The sequence below is a fragment of the Orbicella faveolata genome, unplaced genomic scaffold (assembly GCF_042242905.1).
Source record: "Orbicella faveolata isolate gen_17 unplaced genomic scaffold, um_ofav_v1 contig_3, whole genome shotgun sequence".
In the NCBI taxonomy this organism is placed as follows: Eukaryota; Metazoa; Cnidaria; class Anthozoa; order Scleractinia; family Merulinidae; genus Orbicella; species Orbicella faveolata.
The window spans coordinates 16,222,581-16,244,190 of record NW_028301558.1 but is presented as its reverse complement, the minus strand read 5'-3'; the positions used below and the strand labels follow the sequence as shown (position 1 = coordinate 16,244,190).

The 21,610-nt window shown below is 38.6% G+C and overlaps 2 protein-coding genes across 2 annotated transcripts; one reads left to right on the top strand and one right to left on the bottom strand.

The window, feature by feature from the left end:
* Positions 1-1,530: 1,530 nt before the first annotated feature.
* LOC110060636 (BBSome complex member BBS4-like) lies at positions 1,531-19,871 on the bottom strand. The gene is made up of 16 exons (XM_089297947.1): positions 19,482-19,871; positions 18,689-18,768; positions 18,526-18,589; positions 17,735-17,846; positions 16,899-16,971; positions 16,599-16,617; positions 16,467-16,501; positions 15,601-15,728; positions 15,112-15,166; positions 14,924-14,992; positions 14,193-14,345; positions 13,233-13,324; positions 12,830-12,909; positions 11,834-11,903; positions 11,368-11,509; positions 1,531-2,753 (listed from the first exon to the last, which is right to left on the bottom strand). Exons 1-16 carry the CDS (start codon positions 19,663-19,665, stop codon positions 2,571-2,573), a joined length of 1,539 nt encoding a protein of 512 aa, XP_089154073.1. The 5' UTR covers positions 19,666-19,871; the 3' UTR covers positions 1,531-2,570.
* LOC110061717 (uncharacterized) lies at positions 7,901-10,235 on the top strand. The gene is made up of 3 exons (XM_020768567.2): positions 7,901-8,040; positions 8,477-8,636; positions 9,461-10,235. Exons 1-3 carry the CDS (start codon positions 7,962-7,964, stop codon positions 9,969-9,971), a joined length of 750 nt encoding a protein of 249 aa, XP_020624226.2. The 5' UTR covers positions 7,901-7,961; the 3' UTR covers positions 9,972-10,235.
* Positions 19,872-21,610: the final 1,739 nt, after the last annotated feature.

The window sequence follows — 21,610 nt, the reverse complement described above, 5'->3', positions numbered from 1 at the left end:
TTTCGTGAAACGACTGGTTGAATTTATGTAAGCTTACCGTTATGTCATTATAGCGGAGCTCCGGCGGCCTGAAGAGCCGCGAAGCGGAACCCCATACTCATATAGGAAAGAAAAGGAAACCCATGAACGGATTTTCTCATGGTTATCATGGTTAGCAGTATTGCTCGTGGGCGCGTAGGCACGACGGCGATGACGTAGTCGCACAACATGGTGGCCATTCTCCAGCTAAGCTAAAAGGTTGACAGAAATATACAGCCTTGATTTATGGTCTCCTTCTTTGATATTGGATATCCATATTGTCAAATCAAGGTATCCGCTGATCAGTATCACGTGACCATATCTCGGGCTCAAGTTTAGAGTTCATTGAGGTCTTGTGTTTTTTAAAGTTGACCGCTGACCAAGTGTTGGCTTTTCTATTGGGTCGCAGGCTCATGCAAAATTAACTTGTTGTAGACGGGGCCGGGTTGTTCGGAAGCCGGTTAACGCTAACCCAGGATTTAAGTTAACAGAAGTGTAAATAGTTCTTGTATACAAATGTTTTTTACTGCTTTTGTTTTGTGTATTTTGAGATTATTCAAACTCAAAACAGAAGGCCAAACAATATACAGTAAACCTCACTGCAAAATTACAAAATTCAAATCAAAATTCTCACTTAACCTGGGTTATCTTAATCGGGCTTTGAATAACCTCGCCCAGGAGCCCCGCTTTTAGGCTTGGCTAAATCTATATATTACTTTGTTCACTAGACTTCACAAATTCTACACTTTGCCGAATTTGACAAGCCTTCTAGAATTCTCAATAACCTTCTTGCATCTCAAGGAGGTTCAGTTCCGACTTGCTGAAATTAGTAGAATTCTACTAGCGTACTAATGCAAATGTTGCAATCTGATTGGCTGAGCTACATATCGTAAACTATCAGCTATTATTAAAAACTGGATCATTGGATAATACAATTCAAGAGTTTTCATTGGCTTAGCCATCATGGTATATGAGCAATTATACCATGCTGTACAAATATCGTAAGCGTACGCGTGATTTTTGGGGGGCGTTTTTGTGGGATTATGCAATATATTGCGTAATCCAATATATTGCGTAATCCAATATACAGCGACAATCTGAGCGGTTCAGGTCATAATCTCACGTGACAGATCTTTGTGAGCATGAGTAGTCTGAGAGGTAGACTGTTTATTTTATGTTAGCTTTCTATATTTTGGGGGTGTTTTTAATAAACATTTTTTCCTCTCGCGCTTGTTGGATATAAGATAGCTATACCATGTCATAGTCATTCAACGCGCGCTCGTGGATTAATCGTTAATTATGGGCAGTAACTGCAGGTCGTATACGAAATAGCGATGTTTTCTCGTTTCTCGGAAGTTTCGGGGTAACATTTAGAAACAAAGGAATAATTTCATTTCAGTGAAGAGTCAGAGCGGAAGGATATTCGCGGTTTCTGGACTTTCAAAACTCGAAATTGCTGAACAAACTGATGAGCGAGCGCTGCCGAAATGGGAAATAACTCAGTCCTCACAATTTCTGTAAAGCGTGAAGTTTAATACAAAGTAGAGAAATGAATATACTGTAATGGAAATGGTTAATTGAAGGAAATTTCAGTTAGAATTCTACTAAAACAATTAGATTATTCGCTTTCGATTTCCGAGGGTGATAGCTGATTCGGCCTTCAGCCGCATCAGCTATCATTTCAGAAATCTGGAGCTCATAACTTAGTTTCTTGAGCACCTTTTTGAAGAAAGAGCATGCAGAATACGACTTAGCCTTCATGCTCTCTTGCTAGTAATAACATTCGATAATAAAAATGTTGGAATCAGCTAAGCTTCCCGCAGTGGTTTTATTTTTAAAATTCTTTGCTTGCAATCTGGAAAGAAAGTTATCTTTCGAACAACGAGTGCACGTCATGGACCATTTTAAAGAGTAAACTTAGTTAGCGTAATCGGCACCAGCCCTTTACCAACCCTTCAACTGGTTACATTTCTTCCTCAGCATGCGCTCGATCCATGACGAGGTGTGACGTACATCGATATCTACTCTCCACTCTCTACACTCAACTCTCCACTCTCCACCCTCCAATCTCCAATCTCTACCTGCGGAAATTCGTTTCATGAAGATATTTACAAGTTTGCTCTTCGAACGCGAGGATGCTGATTAACATACGTGAACATTTCCAGTTTTTAACTTTCTCCGTAAGATCCGTTACTCCAAGAGTCAGGAGCATAACCCATAGACAACAACTTTCTAGCGGTCGTTAATATGAAGTGTCAGCCCTATATCTTTCGAATTCAATGACTTATAACTTCAACTCAAAAGCACTCGCGAAAGTTTTAGAGATCTGGAAAAAGCTGTGGAAATGTGCCATGTGTTTCTGTAGCATTTCTCAATCTGGCAAATTTTCACTCGTGTTTCCATATAAACTGGATAGAAATACGGAAAATGACTTCTATTTCTTAAATTTACATAAACAAAAAGTGTCGTACATTAGGAATCAGTTTTTCTCGGAAATCGCATCCTTAGCTACAAGGAATCTATTCCTTACAAGAGCAGCTATTTTTTATTATTTATACAAAAGATCCATCGTCTTGGAAAGAGGCGCTGCTGCTTGCCACAGAAGCTGGTGCTGAAGGGCTTTGAGAATCCGGCTGTGAAGCCCGCGATGGCTGCTGGCCAGCGTTACCTCCTTCCCACACTAGACTTTCTCCGACTTGTAACGACGGACCGAGCTTGTTGGCTACATCGACAAGCTGTCAACCAAAAACCAAAACGAACAGAGAGATGAACGTCAATGAAAACAAAACAACAAAGAGGTGAAGGTCAAATGACAACAACAAAAACAAAGTTACGCCAATTATACGACCTCTAAATATTTGTTACGTTTAAAATGTTAACGAATTCACTACTGGATATACAATCCCCCCATAAAGAACCGTGAAAAAGTGATGTAAAATAATATATTAACCATAAAGCGGTTCATTTTCCATTGTTTGCTTTCCTTCACACAGCGTTTCGTAATTGTAAAGTGAATTAAAGTAATTGCCTTTTCGTGCATAGTGGCTCATGAGGCTGGCGTTTATAGCACCTAGCAACTAAGAGTACTCATTTGCTGGTCCCCTTGGATGAGATGCCAATTCATCTTAAGTTACCCTCCCCTCTCTATTTGATCAAAATGACCACAAAGGTTTCTTCAAAAACTATCCTACTTCTGTTGTTTCAAGCTCTGGAGGTAAGCAACCTTCATGATACCATCAAAGGGTAATGATACTTGATTAATTGATGCACCACCTCAATCATTTAGCTGCTCTGTGTTCGTTTTTTTTGCATCGGGTAGAATGCCTGGACATTATTAATTATTCATGACCGGCGAAGCGGCAAATTTGAATGTTTGTGTGTCGTGAAATGCCCTGATTAAGAGAAGAAAGGGTCCAAATTGGCCCAATAGCGTTGATAAAACTTACTGTTCTGGTTTCCAGGAGTTAAAACTTCAACTTTCACGCGCGGCTTTTTGAAGAAGAAGGTTGAATCTTCAATTTAAGCCGTTAAGTAAGTTGATATATGAGGTATAAGGAGTAGCTTTTTGCTCTTGAAAATGGGCAAAAATTGGCCATTTTTTGTATGGGGACCGTTTTCAGAAGCAATTTTCAGACCATCTAAACCGGCCTTCCTAATTTTCACGCACGGCAAATGAAAGATGGCTTTTTACTGAAACAAAACCCGTTTCAAATTTGAAAATCGGTCCACAGGAACCTGTAGCTTTTTGAGTTTGAAAACTTCTTGTTGGAGTTGCATTTGAAAATGGCGCGTCTTCGATGGAAGAGCTATTGTCTTAAGCACACGTCTGTATAACAATGGCTGTCAAAACTAAACAATACCCATTCAAGAAAACCACTTGACTGTAACTGAAATATTCATTACCGCGAATTTCAAAAGTATGCTGTCGGCGCAGCTGATTCATTCGAAAACCTGTTGCTCAATGAACATGGAAGGCGAAATCGTAAGTGATCGGGAGCTCTTTTCAGAGCTCTTCGAAACCCCGATCCATCCCCTGCTGATCAACATAGTACCTCCGTTCGTCAATGAAAGCAATGGCATATTTCAATTTCAACTGAATGGCGAAGCTCTTTGGAGATGGAGAGAAGTTTGTGGACAGCCGAACACAGTGTTTGCGCTTCTGCAATTAAGTATTCTGCCTCTTGGCTATCGATTGACAGAATCTGCTGGAGAGCGCGTAAATCTTTAGCAAAGAAACAATTATTTTTATTCCTAGCAAAGTTTTAGGGGATTTCAAGGCGAATAAAGTAAGGTAAACATCGCCAATTACTGAAAAACTTCAAAGAGGCCAGCGAGTTATTGTGTGACAACAACAGCGTGAAGACTCGTGTCAATCGGTCAGATTTTTTTGAGAAACTCGGCTTTCAAGCCCAGATCTTTAGCAAAGAAACAATTATTTTTATTCCTAGCAAAGTTTTAGGGGATTTCAAGGCGAATAAAGTAAGGTAAACATCGCCAATTACTGAAAAACTTCAAAGAGGCGAGCAAGTTATTGTCAACAACAGCGTGAAGACTCGTGTCAATCGGTCAGATTTTTTTGAGAAACTCGGCTTTCAAGACCAGATCTTTAGCAAAGAAACAATTATTTTTATTCCTAGCAAAGTTTTAGGGGATTTCAAGGCGAATAAAGTAAGGTAAACATCGCCAATTACTGAAAAACTTCAAAGAGGCCAGCGAGTTATTGTGTGACAACAACAGCGTGAAGACTCGTGTCAATCGGTCAGATTTTTTTGAGAAACTCGGCTTTCAAGCCCAGATCTTTAGCAAAGAAACAATTATTTTTATTCCTAGCAAAGTTTTAGGGGATTTCAAGGCGAATAAAGTAAGGTAAACATCGCCAATTACTGAAAAACTTCAAAGAGACGAGCAAGTTATTGTCAACAACAGCGTGAAGACTCGTGTCAATCGGTCAGATTTTTTTGAGAAACTCGGCTTTCAAGACCAGATCTTTAGCAAAGAAACAATTATTTTTATTCCTAGCAAAGTTTTAGGGGATTTCAAGGCGAATAAAGTAAGGTAAACATCGCCAATTACTGAAAAACTTCAAAGAGGCCAGCGAGTTATTGTGTGACAACAACAGCGTGAAGACTCGTGTCAATCGGTCAGATTTTTTTGAGAAACTCGGCTTTCAAGCCCAGATCTTTAGCAAAGAAACAATTATTTTTATTCCTAGCAAAGTTTTAGGGGATTTCAAGGCGAATAAAGTAAGGTAAACATCGCCAATTACTGAAAAACTTCAAAGAGGCGAGCAAGTTATTGTCAACAACAGCGTGAAGACTCGTGTCAATCGGTCAGATTTTTTTGAGAAACTCGGCTTTCAAGCCCAGATCTTTAGCAAAGAAACAATTTTTTTTATTCCTTGCAAAGTTTTAGGGGATTTCAAGGCGAATAAAGTAAGGTAAACATCGCCAATTACTGAAAAACTTCAAAGAGGCCAGCGAGTTATTATGTGACAACAACAGCGTGAAGACTGGTGTCATCAGTCAGATATTTTTGAGAAGCTCGGCTTTCAAGACCAGATCTTTAGCAAAGTAACAATTCTTTTTATTCCTTGCAAAGTTTTAGGGGATTTCAAGGCGAATAAAGTAAGGGAAACATCGCCAATTACTGAAAAACTTCAAAGAGGCGAACGAGTTATTGTGTGACAACAATCTTCGAAGTTTTTGTCACAGAATAATTCGCTCGCGTGAAGATAAGAGTGTTATTCCGTGGATAATTATTCTCCGGAACTTCTTCTGTGATATCCTTTACGTAAAGAAATCACACCAAAACCATGCTATACATCTAAAATCTCATTTAGACTATCAGATAGTCTAAATCTGTGCTATTTGGAATGTATGTTTATGTGGTACGAACATGTACGAACGTGTATGTAGGTGGTACGAAAATGGGTGGTACGAAAAGACGTTGGTACGAAAAACCCGGATACATGTAATGGCCTATGGTAAAAATCGGATGCAAATATCCATTACAAGTCCAACGCTTGAAATAGCCAGCTTGAAATACGCGATATCGGAAACAATAGAATAAAGAATAACTTTCGAGGCCTTTGTTTCTTAGCCCCGCCTTGACAAGTTAATGAGCTAAGGCAGTATTCCCTTCGGAGGAAAGCGTACGTGATCTTTGACCAATCAGAGCGTCCCTGTTTACGCTTCGCTGCTAATATTACAGACCTATAATTTTTATTCGACTGCAAGTAAATGTCCCGAGAACAATAGGCATTCTACGCGATGGTGTGTACATTTGATCTTCTTTGAAAAGATGATTAAAAAAATCATACATCACATTTGATTCAGCCCAATGAAAATGCTGTAAATATTGAGGTAATATTGAAAGGGTAGCTGGAATTAACTTCCCTATGTAGGGCTCTAAATATTGAGGTTCTTCTGTCTCCAGAGGAATGTGATTTAATCTCATAATGTTAAATTTCAACTTTCCCGGCATTCAGAATTACCCAGATGGAACAAAGTTTATCAGCAGAAAGGCCTGAATGTGGATTGGGATATACCAGTAACTGATAATGAATCCTGTGACTGTGGTGGAATATGCAAACTGAGAGATTCTACTTTCGAATCCTGATCTTTTAAATATTAGATGTTTGGCCATATTTGCTCATCAAAGACCTTGCCTCCTGATTTCTGAGTCACAAATATCATTACACAAATTATAACTGAGAATTTCAAAGTCATGATGTCATTAGAAGATGCAAATATAACGATGTAATGCCTTGTTTATTTGTGCTGCATTATGGACTAAAAAGAACAATTATTCAACTGTCTTAAATGGTTTGAAATTTTGTTGTTCTCAGTTGTGTTGCACTAGAAAATATCCACAACATAGCCTCCATGGATGGTATATGGTTTGGAGCCCCAGCTCCTCTGGATATTTCAGTTAGGCTTGTTTAATTCGCCTTTAAAAAAAATTGGTGTTTGACACTCTCTGGCCCCTGTGGAGTTTCAATTACCTTACAAGGGGCCGGGGAAGGGGTAGGGATAATTATTTCTGGAACTAGACATTTTTGAACAATTCTCTTAAATTACAATATTTAGAGAGGAAGTCACATCAGCCTTAGTTGGTTTTCATGCTGCTCCTCTAACCTGGTCGAATTGGCCTTAATTTAGTGAGTGCTTAATTTAGCATTGCAGTGCTGATATTACTTATTTTACTATATCATTTGAATTCCTGCTAAAAGTAGTAACCTTCAGCTAAATACATAATTCATAACTCAATATCAGTATTCTTGAATCAATATAAGTCCTTCTATCAATATAACATGCTTGAATTATAATCCAATGACTACAAATTATTAAACAAGGTTGCTCAGTTGCTCAGTTGCGTCGTTGCTCAGTTTTTTCGCTAATCTTTATTGTTAACTGTAAGAACATTTGCAAATCAAAACTAAGGACAAAAAAATGCTGTTGAACTTGAAATGACTGTTGTACCCTTGAAAACTGCGCCACATCGCTAAATATATTTGGTTGCAGATAGCATGAAATGAGCTATTAAAGCCAACATCACGAAATTACTACATGTACACTCTCAATGTTTTCCAGAATGTGAATATCACGTATTTCATTCCTCAGAGAAAACAAAGGAGACCAGTTAGCAAAATAAATGCCTAGTTTAGACACCAGAGATGATCCTCATCTGATTGATACCCCCCAAATGTATTAAGTTGATCACTAGCCAGCTCCTTTACAAACACGCACACACTTAATATTTGTTGTCTTAGTTCGTTTCAGCACAAGTATCAGTGATAACACCTCTGATAAACAATCTCAAGATCACTAGCTGAACAAATTGATTTCTGGTGATAAGCTAACACAAAGCATATATAAGGAAACTGGTACTCGTCAGTTCTCAGTGTATCTCAACTACATGTATATGGTAGACAGTGGATCAAAATGGCCTTGAAGATTTCCTTGGTATCTGTGCTGCTTTTGATTGCTCTGGGGGCTATTAGTCTTGGTTCTTCAGAAAAAGGTATTTGAAATTTACTATCTGATATTCTAACAATGCCATGGATTAAAAGACTGGTGTTAGCTGATGAAACGTTTTAAGCTCACTAAGAAAACGTCATTTGCAATTTAAAGGTTGGTTTCTCATTTTTCTCATGCTTTGTAACCAAGACAATATTGTATCTTCGTAAAACAAATTTTCACGATAACACAGCAAACTGAGATGTGCATCTTCTAATGGAACAAAATCGAAAATGCAGAAACCTTAATTATTGCCAAATTGTTTAAAGTTTAAGATTTGTTTCCGAATTTTTGTCTACTCACAATTCTGGACCATTTCCAAAGTAAGAGCTTGCATCTATTTCAACTTTTAGACTAATTTTTTGCATAAGCTCCTCCCATGTACCAGTATTCCACTAAAAAGGAATATGCTCTAAATTCAAAGTGTCACTTTTCTTCAGGTGTTAAGGAGCTCAACACATGGCACGAAGGTTATCTGATGGAAGATACAGATGAGTATCATGATATGGCCGATAATGAAACACAGGATATGGATGACACAACTGATGCAGAACAAGGAATTTACAGGGCACAAGAAAGTGAAAAACGAGCGGTAAAGAGGTAACATCAATGAAGTTAGTAGGTACATCAGAACAGTAGTTGCATCAAAGCTGACATACCAGAAAATCCCCTATCTGTTGCTGTCTACATTTTTGTTTGGCAAATTTGATGATTTTTAACATATCAAGTTTTTTGCATATCTAACAAATATGACGAAATATTTTGGGGTTTAAGGTCATTCCCCTGAAAAAGAACGCACAATAGATTTTCATTCAAATTTTGCCTGTTGGCTGCTTATATCAAGAGAACGTAAATTTTGAATAAAAAAGGGGGGTCCCGGTATACATTTAGGAACAGGAAGACCCTCTATAAACCCCATAATTCCTTAAATTATCTGCTTTTAGAAACGTTTATATTTGAACCACTCACTTTACGCTTTATGAGAGCAGAAAAATAAGGAGAAAGTTAAGCGAGGAATTCAACAATGGACGTATTGCATCAATGTTAAGAAGCAATTTGATAAACGTTTCATGATAAAAAGACACCCATATTTAGTCGACCGGGATTCAATATGTTCCAAGCACGCAGTGTTCTTGAGGGCGCATCTCATCGTTTACGAGAGCTTGCTATGCTCTCATTTTCAGTGATAATTTGTCACTCTGCAATAGAAATTGGTCTATATTCACTGTATAGAAAGAAGGTGATCGCGGCTTTCAAACTAAGTAAAAAAATCGTTAGGTCCCCGTACTCGTTTCTGAGAAAAAACGATCATTTGTCTCTCGCAAGCCAAGCCGTTTAGAAAAAGCCACCATTTTGTATATGCACGCGCTTGTTAAATGAAATAATCTATTGTTCGGTCTTTTTTATGCGTCTGTTTGACACAGATGTGGACCAGATGTCACCTACTGGTTGTGGGGTCAAATGAACCGGAACAGAAACCACATTGAAATCCAGCGTTGCCGTGGATGGTACAAATTATTTGCCTGGCCCAGATGTCTCCTCAAATTTGCTGGCCTTGTTGGTAACTGCAAACCATGGGATTTTAAGTGTACCCAGAGCTTCCGTCAAGGACCATGCCCATCTCGATCATGCCCACGCACTGTGACCTTGTGCAACCGATGTGTAAATTATGATGTACCTGGAAACATCCATTATGGTTGGGTTGGCCGTGCTGCGACCATCCGCCGCTGGCTACTGTTGTACGGTGCCGACAGAGTTCAGAAGGGAGGGATTGATGATCCGAGGGATCAGAACGCAATCAGAATTGGAATGGATATGTGGGACGACGGGAGAAAGAGGTCTCGATCTCAGATGTGCAATGAAGTTGCTCGCAAGATTAACTCGCTGAACCGACACGGCACTTCTGGTTGTAGCCGTTGTTCTACAAGATACTAAGGCATGTCTAACCTCAGTATATCTCAAGGGTTATATCGACAGAACAAAACATGTCAGTTTTACTCTTTTTCAATTATTTTTCTGGTATAACTTAAGGGTTCCCAGGATAAAATTAATACAGCACAAGTAGTCTAGTTGTCACTTTAAGGCAGGAAAGAATTACTTGCAAGTTGCCTTTGCAAATTCTGCTACTCTAAAAGCAATGGAATAATATGTAAAGTTCAGCTATTATGTCTCATTAAAATAGAAACACAATCCGAAGCATTCACTGTATACTGTAACTGATTCTCTATTGGTTTCTTCTACTGAATTCATTCTTAACCTGATTAATTCCTGATGAATAACCTGATGAGCTCAACATTGCCAAATTTCCCCCTGTTGTCACATTCAAGGACTTGTCAGTAAAATGTAAGAATTGGTGGTAACAATAGGTGACATGATCATCTGTTTTCTTAATGTCACGCAATTCATATTTTACAGTTTTCAAAATGTATTCAAATCAATCTGTTTAGTAATTACAGTGGAACCCCGCTTTACAATCAGCTCGTTAATATGGTCATCTCGTTATTACGGCCACTTTTTCTTGTCCCAGTGAAACGCCCATACATTTTTTTTTTAAGAAAACCCCGTTAATGGGGTCACCCAGTTAACACGGCCAACGCCCCATTCTGAAATCCCAACCTGTAAAATCCTTTATAATTTTACCCCGTTTATACAGGCACTCGAACCAGTTAGCTTCATCTTTCCATTGTTAATATTTCTCACACTGATTCAATTTTCAATTTTTTGAAATTGTATCTACATTCCGGATGCTTATTATAGAACAGTTGTTTAGAAGTACAATTGTGATATATCTGTCAAGATGCCACTCAATTTAGACTAGTCCTGAGGTTTGACCCTAACCTGTTAATACAGCCAGTGCCCCGTTAATACGGCCAAATTTCAGTCATGGCCCGTTGGTGACCGTATTAACGGGGTTCCCCTGTACATAATTTGTAACTTACATTTCTTAGGTTTCTTACAAATGCCTTTTTTTTTTTTCAGTGTATGCAGCGATTTGCTAAGTCATTATAGCACCACACATTTCCTGCTATGCAGGAGTAGAAACTGCAGTTCATTCTGGTAAATCCTGTATTTCTGGGCAACATATTAAATACACCCCCTAGGGTATATTTGTCCTAACTGGACAAAAAGCGTAAAATAGGACAAAAAAAGGAAAATAGGACTAAAACGTAAAATAGGACAATAAACGTGAAATTAGCCAAACAGATCAGTGAACTCAGAGTAGTTCGGGCTAGATCACTGGCCGAGATCATTGTGATGTGTTCTTGATCAAGAGTAGTTTTCTTCACCGTAAAGAATGAATGGGTAGTAGTGAAGAGAGGGCCTTGCATACCTCTTGATCAATCTCGTTTCCTTTTTCTGATCGGAATGCTTCCATCTTTCTCTCGTAAATGTTAAACTGTTTAGCTGCTTCTTTTCTCTCGCCTGAGTTGTACAGGAAGACACTAAAGTTCAAGTTGATCGATGGATCAGTGCTGCAATAGTGAGAAAGCAAAAACCAATAAGAGACTTTTTACGAAGCTTATCTGAGACATGTCGTATATTAGTAACTAAAAGGTAACCATGTGAATGCGAGTGCAACTTGAAAGAATTTTCAAAAATTGCGAGTCATGATCGTCATCATCATTATCCTTTTCACACCTCAGGGGGGGGGGGGGGGGGGGGTTGTGAGGCCGCAAAAAAAAGAAACATTGCCAGTGGTGTAAATCAAATCGTTCGAGCTTTCATACGATTATGAGTAAATTTGCACTGCGGTGCAAACGTTTTAAGCGCCTGGTTTTTTTAGTAATCTGTCTTACTTGTCCAAGTTGGCGGCTTGGTCGTAAGCATGTCTTGCATTCTCCTGGTCCTCCAAGTGTGTCAAAGCAACTGAAACAAAACGGAACAAACACGAATGTTACTATTATAACTCTGGCTTTCATGACTGTTTCTACAACAGAAAGGTCTCTTTAACCATTTCATTCGTGTGGCCCTGTGCGTTTTCCTCCTGTGAGCTTTCCTTCTAATTTTAGGAGACTTTAATAGAAAAATTGTTCGTATCACAAAGTTGTCGCTCGAGATGAATATCTTAGTAAAGTCATTTTGTTGGTGCAGGAATTTAACCGATGAACTCCGGTTTAATAATCTTGGCCCTACGGACATTTTACCCCAAAGGCGGACTTTTATGAGGCGCTATAAGCGGTCCCTCTATGTCAAGGCCCTGATGAGACCCCAGCCCTCACATGATAAGGGTCTTTATAAGACTCTCGGGGCCCATCAGTGGTAGGGGCAAAGGCCCTTATGAGACTCCAGCCCTTCCATTACATAAGCCCTTATGAGACTCTGACCCTTCCACGATAAGGGCCCTTATGAGACTCTGACCCTCCCATGATAAGGGCCCTTGCAAGACTCTCGGGGCCTGTCAGTGGTAAGGCCAAGGGCCCTTATAAGATTCCAGCCCTTCCATTACATACGCCCTTATGAGACTCTGACCCTTCCACGATAAGGGCCCTTATAAGACTCTCAGGGTCCGTCAGTGGTAAGAGCAAGGGCCCTTGTAAGACTCCAGCCCTTCCATCTCATAGGCCCTCATGAGACTCTGACCCTTCCATGATAAGGGCCCTCATAAGAATCTAACCCCTCAGTGGTAAGGACCCTTATAAGACACTGGCCCTTCCATGATTTGGCAAAGGCGTTTCATCCCTGACAAGGGTCTCCAAATGTGCATCCCTCATTTGCTTGTTATTATCAACCACGCGTGTGTTCCGTGAAGGAAGCTTAACAACGCGCCTGATCAAATATCCACAGACACTCACTTGCAAGCAACATGAAGAGGTGACCGTGCTTGGGTTTGAGAGTGATTGCGGCACTAAGAAAATGAAACGCAGAGGCGTATCTAATAAACGTCAAGGGAATTAGGAAGTACTTAGTTTGAAATAACTCTGAGGAGCTTTCTCACGATATCCTGAGTAATTTTTTTCCAATGTAACAAATAATACTCAGAGGGAAAAAAGTCTCACAGTAAAACTTCTCTATGGATTGAATTTATTAACACCAAAAAGTAATAACAGTTAGCAAAATAAAGACTGAGAAAGATTGAGACAAGATTATATGTGACACACTTGAATAGTGGACGATTGTATTTTTCAAGATGAGCCGTCCGTGGCATGGCTTCTTCAAGTACCGCATGAGACGTAGTATTAGAACTTGTAAGGATACTGTTGCATTGTGAGGTGAATGATTCCCAAGTTGTAAAGGATTTTCCATTCAAATGGCGCCATGTACGTGGCTCTCTTGAGACAGCTGATGGCCTGCAGAAAAATGATAATTGTAAAAATCTGTAAACAAATTGAAATATGTAAATCGAAATTATGCTTCAGCAGAAAAAAAAAAAAAAAAACACAAGTCTTGTAAGAACGCATATGAAACTTAGTAAACACACATAAATTTAAATGTTTTGGAAACCTGGTGAACGACAAAAATGAACGGCCATATATTTTACAGTCGAACCTCCTCTCTGCAAAGGCCACTTTTTTCCTGTCCCGGCGGAAGGCCACTCGTATTTCAACCTCTCTACTGCGGCCATCTCTGTACAACGGCCACTAAAGCCCGACTCAATTGCCCAAATAACCTCTTGAAGACGGCCAGTTAATCAACGACTGACGAACAGTGCATAGAAAAGCCCATTTTATATTAAAAATGGTCACCGAACTTGATCCATACCGCGCGTCGTTGGTCTTTGTTTTTGTTTGGTTTCTTTTTTACTGACAAATGTTGATTGTGTCACGTATTTACATGCTGAAATAAGAATTGTTTTAAAGATAAAAATCTTTCACCCCGAAAAAAAAAATTAAGTGTCATATTACACCCCTTCCTTCCCATAACCGGCGGTCACTTCTCTACAACGGCTTGTTCCCTCTATCCCCAAGTTGGACGTTTGGCGGAGGTTCGACTGTATTTATTTCTCTGTCTTGTATTGTCAGACATTTCTACACATCTCTTGGAATTCACACTTATGCAATAAAACGACCAATAAAACTCTGTGACGAACTGCCTTCGACTGAAGAAGTTACAAATACCATAATGCATATGTTACGTTCTATCAAGCAGTTTACACCACTCAAAGCAAAAGCATGCTTCGTCACTAATGAACCAATCAAAATTTGTTTATCGACTCACTGCCACATATTTCTTTTTGCCAAAGAAGCACATGCCAATGTTATTCCACAAGTGAGGTGATTCAGGCGTGGCCGCGGCAGCTATTCTGTACTTGGTCAGTGCAACATCGTAATCACCATGTGATTGAATCATAGATCCAGCTCCCAAGATGGCCTAAAAATGGAACAAAAACTGCACTAGTTATACCTGTTATAATGTACAAAATTACCCTCAAATCAAAGGAGTTGCTACTTCGGTAGAAAATTTACAGTGAAACCAAGTGAAGCGTACCCCTCAAGATTACAGTAATGAATTGATTATTTGAATATTGAACAAGAGAGTCGTTTCAGGAATACAGTAACGAATTGATTATTTCAGAAATAGAAAACATGTACCGTGTTTCTATCGAGTTATAGAAACACGAGTGGAAGTTTGGGAGAACGAGAAATGCTGTGGGAACACGAGCCGCAGGCGAGTGTTTCCACAGCTTTTTCGAGTTCTCCCAAACTTTCAGGAGTGTTTTTATAGCTCGATAGAAACACGGAGAACATGTTTTCTATTTCTTTTCGAAAACACCACGACGAAGTGGCGGACGAAGTGTAAATTCTCTTTGCTCGCGCCATCATTACGTCAACAGCTCGTGCTAGTTCTGTGTTTCTATCAAGTTATAGAAACATGATTTTCAACCAATCAGCGCGCATATTTTCTTAGGACCGTTTTCTAAAGTAAGATGCAAAGTGGAAACCACCTACCTTAACATTGCTAGGATCATATGTCAGTGCATTTCCAAGATGCTCAAAAGCCTTTGAGGTCTGACCCAGCTGCAACAGAAGAAGCTCTTAGAGTTGAACATTTGACACAGTCTAGAGGGAGGAGGGAGAGAAGGTGAAAAGACTTTTCTGTACAGGGTGAAATAAGCAAAATAACAACAAGCACTAACCTGCAGGTAAAGAAGTCCAAGAGTTGTCATCAGGTCTGGATTTTCAGGTGAGAACCTGGATATTTATAGAATACAGAGGTGAATATTTAAAACAAAAACACTGCGAAGCTGAAATTATACATAATTGCATTCTGAGAAACTAATTATGTAGAAGAGGTGTGTCAGCTTTACATTTTTGAAAATTGCTTGTTAGTCCAGCCCATCTACATTATTTCTTCACTCAGTTTTACAGATATTCACACATTGTCTGACAGAAATGGGCCGCCATCTTGTTTTGCAAGTTGCAAACTTGCATGACAACCAAGGAACTGTGAAAGTATATAATAATGATCCTGAAATGCAGCTGTACAGTTTAGTATTTCCAATACAAATATCAGTCACCTAAACCAATCAGATTGCAGATTTTGCCTGTATAATATTGTTGAACACTTTTGGTCGGAATGCCTTTTGCGGCATATTAATAAACTTAACAAAATGCACACCACTCACTCTATTGCTTTCTTGAAAATGTCAATGGCAGATTCTGTATCACCCTCCAAGAGTAAGACTTTACCCAGCTGAGTAAAGGAGGCATCATGACGGTGGTATTGTAAAGCGTGCTTGAAACAGTCTTTAGCCTAACAAAGACAAACATGTATACAGTTGGAGTTAAACATCTCCAGCTTAAAATCACAAAGTTAATGCATTTAAATGTACTGTGTATGATAGTAACAAAAAAATTAAAGCTTTCAATTAACTTTAATTTAAAGCTTTCAGCTCATGTATACAATATATACTAATTTGCCACAATAAACATGTTGTATACATGACTGAGTTGAGGTAAGGATATTCTCAATATATCAGCATGCCCACAGACATGTATTTTGAGGAATGGACAAAAAAAGAGAAAACAGGAGATCAAAAAAGTAATTATTAATAGGGAAAGCAAACAAGCAGTTCTCCCAGTCTACTCTTTCTCTGTTTTCTTCTCCTTGCTGTGGTCATTTATGCATCACAATTCAGTACGGGTTTTGTCTTGCCAGGAGAGGGAGGGGGATCATGGAGGTCACTTTCTAAGCAACCCATCACCCAAAGGGAAGTCCACAGGTCTTTTTATTGGTCAGTCTCCAAATTATTTTTTGGAGTCATGCTCTGGCAAACAACTTTAAAATTTCCAGTCTTTGTTACTTGGATGTGTAATCCATGTAATTACTGTAGTTCACGTGTTTGAGCGGAGACCTTTATGAGATAATTTAGTATGACTTTAATAGTATGAGATTAGTATGAGATTAGTAGACCTTTATCAGATTATAAACTAATGTTTATAAATCACGAAGTTCTACCCTTAAAACATCATTTATAATTGAACTTTTTACCTTTTCAAAGTCTTTCATATACACGTAGCAAACACCTGAAAGATGTCAAGAAAGGGATATCATAAATTAAAAAGACCTGAATTTTGCATGCAAAAATTCTCGTCAGGGTTAAAATTTGATAAAAACACTTACCTTGATTGTGATAAATTTCCTGCATCGAAAAAACAACACAGAAATTCTACAGGTAAATATTAAATTTAATTGTCTTGCTTTATTTTAATACTAAACCACACAATAAACAGTCAAACCTCTGCACACTGACAGCCGACTCCCTATACATGTAGCACCTGCATATTTTTTAATTTGTACAGTGTATGATGTTATAAAGACTGTGATATCTGTCCAGTGATGAGATATTAAAAGTAAGAAACATACTGGCTAGATCAGCACATTGGTCATTAAATTCATACATATAAATATTGGTTAACATACCCAATCTTTGGTGCTGAGCTTTGCAGCTTCATTGTATACTTCAAGAGCTGCTTTGTGACGAGCAAGAAGAAATCTAGAAAGATTATAAAGTATGTCTATAACTCTCTTGAAACTGAAACAGATCTTTTAGTGCGACTACTTGAACTAGGCCACTTAGAAGAAAACTAACCAACCAAAACATAAACTGAGAACAATGGACTAGTATCTTTTTTCGTAAAGGCAAGTAAGGGTCTGTTTGACATGAATATGTGATATATTTGTCAACTCCTCTGTGTTATACACCCTCTACAGATTCATTTCTTGATGGCAAGTTAACTTATATTAAAATTAACTCAAAAAATGTAGCTTGAAAACTTGTTTTGCAATGATTTAACTGAAACTGTTGAAATGCATACAAATTTAGGGTCAAAACTAACCAATCAACAAATAGTAAAAGTTTCCTGAGAGGTCTACAACACTTCACACTTTTTTGGGTTTCCACTTTTGTTCGAGAACAATTGTTTGAAATCTTCAATATTAATCAATCTTCAACGGTAATGTTCTGGTTGGCTAAATCTTTTCCATGTGACCTGATTCAAGTAGTCACACTGTAAAGAAATTGCAATATTGTAATATCTTGATTAAACATCTCAAATAAATGTCAGGTTCAAATAAATGTCCTTGTATTTATCAAAGGCCCTGGCAATTGACATAATTTGTAAGCACCAGTACTATTGCGCTACTGGCTCCCCTGATACCTAGGACTACCGGAAACATATTTATCAATACTTCACTACAAACAATTCATGAGTGGGGGGTATTGGAACACTCAGCATGACATCAAATTGTACACTTACAGCGATCTTGCCACTTGTTTTAAGTTATCAGCACTTTGTGGATTAATCTGCACAGTCCTCTGGAAAAGATCCAGAGACTCTTGGATTTGCCCCTCTTGACGAAGAATTAATGCTACAAAAGAGGTCATCAAACAGTAAGCGACCGGTAAGCTCAGCACAAAGATCCTAGGCTATTGCCCACTTTCTACTGCTGAGAGTAATGATTTTCAAAATGTCAGTACAGGCAAAAGTAAACATGTACAATGTTGAAGTCAAAAAGTGACCTGTAGCTGAAAAACCCACTTAGGGAGCTTCAATAAAGTTTGTATGTATGTATGTACATGTAGGTAAGTATTGAATAAATGTGTAATTTTTTTATTGCATTTTTTAAACAGATGACTTTTCATTGGTCAAAATATTTCTGGGCAAAATATGAGGACTTTTACAGTTTGATGATTATCACAGGCTGGTATCCCTGCATGAATGAATTCAAATTTCTGGCTACTATTAAAATTACTTAACGATGGGTAGCAGACTAATCCAACTCCAAAAATGAGGAAGACAGTGGTTTGCAAATTCATGCTCTTTAGACTGACCTAAATTGTCCAGTTCCAGAAAATATGTATTACTTGCCTTATGGAACATCACCAGAAATATTTCCAGGGGGCAGGAGGTCACAAAGTAAGGGGAATTTCTGGAGAGGTAGTTGGTGGTCAAAAAACTCAGAAAACCTTCCACCAAGGGCAGGAGTTGGACATTTCCTGGAACAACAGTTACACATACTCAGGGCTACGATATATAAAATGTGTTACCTTTGCAATACAATGCATATTCACACATTCCTTGTGTTTCACCAAGTTGTTCCTTTATAAGGGACTTTAAAGATAGAAAAGAAATATTGTTACAATTGATATTCAAACAAGTATACACTGTAAGAGATCACATGATGTTGTTAAATTTGTAAACTTTCCTCACCTTGCATTGATCATATTCTTTTCTGATGAAGTGCAAATGAATTAGCCAGTTTCTTCTTTCATACACCGGCAGCTCAGGAGCTAAGAAAAAGATAGTTTGCAGCTATCACAGAAACACTGCACTTCACACATAATGGGAATCAACTACATATAACAGTAATTTTTTATTGTAAACTTATTGAAAAATACAGTATTTATATAGCACTTCTGAAAACAAAAATGTACAAGATTTTCAGAAATATCAATCAATCATCAACTAGAGATAACATGGAGAAGACATTAATAAGAACCAGCCAGGAAGGAAGGTGTGGAGAGTAGAGGAGAGGGCAAGGAATAGGAGGGGTCCTACCTCACTTGTCAGAGTTGTAAAATGTGTCTCTACTTTTTCGGTTTCGTTTCATGAATCTTGAGAAAGTGTCGCAATTTTATACTTAATTTATTTCAGTTGTTTACCCTGATTACCCACGATTCTCACTATCAAATTCGACAGACAGTAGTGATCTAACCTTACACCTGTGACACATGTAGTTTGTTTATGCTTAACATGAATTAAAAGAAATTCAATTACAGGGAAGTATTACACTAAGATGTCAGACAAAATGATCTACAGACTACCCCTGACATAAGACTTTACATGTATTTCATTACAAGGTCATGCTTTCACAAACCACATGATGTATTTGAAGTTCATATCCTATATTTTAAAAATAACAAAACATCGTGTGGTTTGCGAAAGCATTATCATAAATTGTACTGGTAAGAAGCCTTGGTAATATTTCAAGATCAAAGTTTACCTTTTCCACGACGTTTTGACGGTTGAGCTTTTGGCTGTGGTGCTGGTGTTGTAGCAGGAACGCTTTCTGGAGACATAGACACACTTGGAGTTTTAGCAACAGAACTTTCAGGGCTTCCTGTCCCGGGTTCTGAAGCAGTCTCCGACATGGACAGCTGGCTTCCAGTTTGAGGAGTTTCCGCCATATTTGGTTCAAATATTCCTGGTAGGATTCCGTTTTAACCAAAATATACAACTTCTTGTTGCGAAATTTCAACTAAAAACTGTTCTTACACAACTTAAGGTTTTAAGCAAAGATGATAATTTGATCGCAGTGCGAGAGAAAATCGAAAAAACTCAAGCGATGTTTAGGAAATTTGCCCGCCATGACAACGCAGCTGCTTGACGGACACTTAGTGACTATTACACATAATATCATTTCAAATTGGGAATGCCGCTGGTTAGTGGTGATCATGGGCGGCGAAAAAAGAGATAAGGAAAAATGGCAGCACGGCGAGCACTTGGCGTGTAACAGCCGTAGAGATTTGCAAGAAGTTGTTCAAAGTTTGAATTCTAAAGTAAACAATCATCCAACGAAACCGCCCATTTTTTCTCTAGTTGCTGAAGAAGTAGGCTCGATTACCAGGCGTTGTTCGAGAAAGGAGGCACCGGACTCGAGTGCGCGGCGGAAACCTGGAGCTTGTTTTTCAAATCGAAATTTCGGGCAAATATATATACTTTGCAGTTTTTTTTTTTTTTGATCTTAGTCTTGCCTTCGTTTCTTCCAGCCCTGCTGTAAGGATCAGTTTTTACTTTATTTATTGATTGGACTCAGGTGCATAGCCAGGATTTTTCAAAGGGGGGGGGGGGGGGGGTCACACTGTGTCAAAGAGAGAGTACTCACCAGATTGTCATGTCGTTTTTGCTACCTGATGGAGGTTGTTTGCTTGAAAAAAGTTTACAAAAGGGGGGGGGGTCACGGGCACCCCAGGGCCCCCCCAGCTACGCCCCTGATTGGACTTCTTTAAGATCGAGTCAGACTCAGTCTTTTTAAAAGGTTTCTCAAAAGACCAAAACTGTTTCGTTCTTTATCATTATGATGATGATGATGATTATATTCTTTCTGGCAGTTCGACCAATCAGGACACGAATACGTACCGATAAGACCAACAATGTCTCATGGACTTAGCTCGGGAGTGAAGTGAACACTCTAAAATTTTGACATTGGTGGAACGAGAAAAATGTCCCCAACGCTCGAAACCCGAGGGAGCGGACCGTGAAGGGACATTGGGAAAGTCACGGCTGTAAGTAAATCAGACTATTGATGAAATAGAAAACAAAACTTAAGTGTATGTTAATTGACCTTTTTTTTCTCTTCAGGTTTTAACCATTTCCAAAAGATTTTAGTAACAATCCAACCACCAAAAAGTTTGCAAATCGCTAAAATTTTAATTACGCTCAATTGCCTTTCGCGCCTCGGATAAATATGGCGGTTGAAGCTGACAATTTTAACAGGCAGTCAATATTTCACGATCTAACAGCCGGTTATGCTTTTATTACATTTATACTGTCCATCCGAACTGTCTCAATAAATCGTTGAACCGCATGGGAACTTCCTTGTCGAGCAATAAGGACAGACTCAGTTCTGCTTTGAAAAACACCGGGTTCTAGCTAAACGAAGAAATATACGTACTTGGCTAAATATTTTCAAGACATCCTTCGCGATATAGTGCGTAATGCAAATGAAGTGAACTTTCAATTATAAATCATGTAAGCTCATTTATTCATTGACATGTCTTTTATTGCATTGACAGCCAATGCCTGAATTGTGTTAGGGAACAATACGTAAATTATGCACAACAAAGGAAAGTACACTTTGCATACACTTTTACTGGCTGTGGGTGTCTTCAGTTGACATAAAGAAACGCTGGCTTACATGAACATATTGACAAACGACCCTGAAACGAAAGCGTCGCTAGAAAAGCTCAAGCGAAACTCGGTTTCTGAAGGGTAAGTGGCTTTGACGACAAAAGTCAGTATAGACATAGTATCTTGTCGTTTTACTTGTTGTGGTAGACTGATGCACACTTTCAATATCCATTCTATTTTATTGTCAAAACAAAAGTATTTAATTTCCTTCCTGGACCAGTC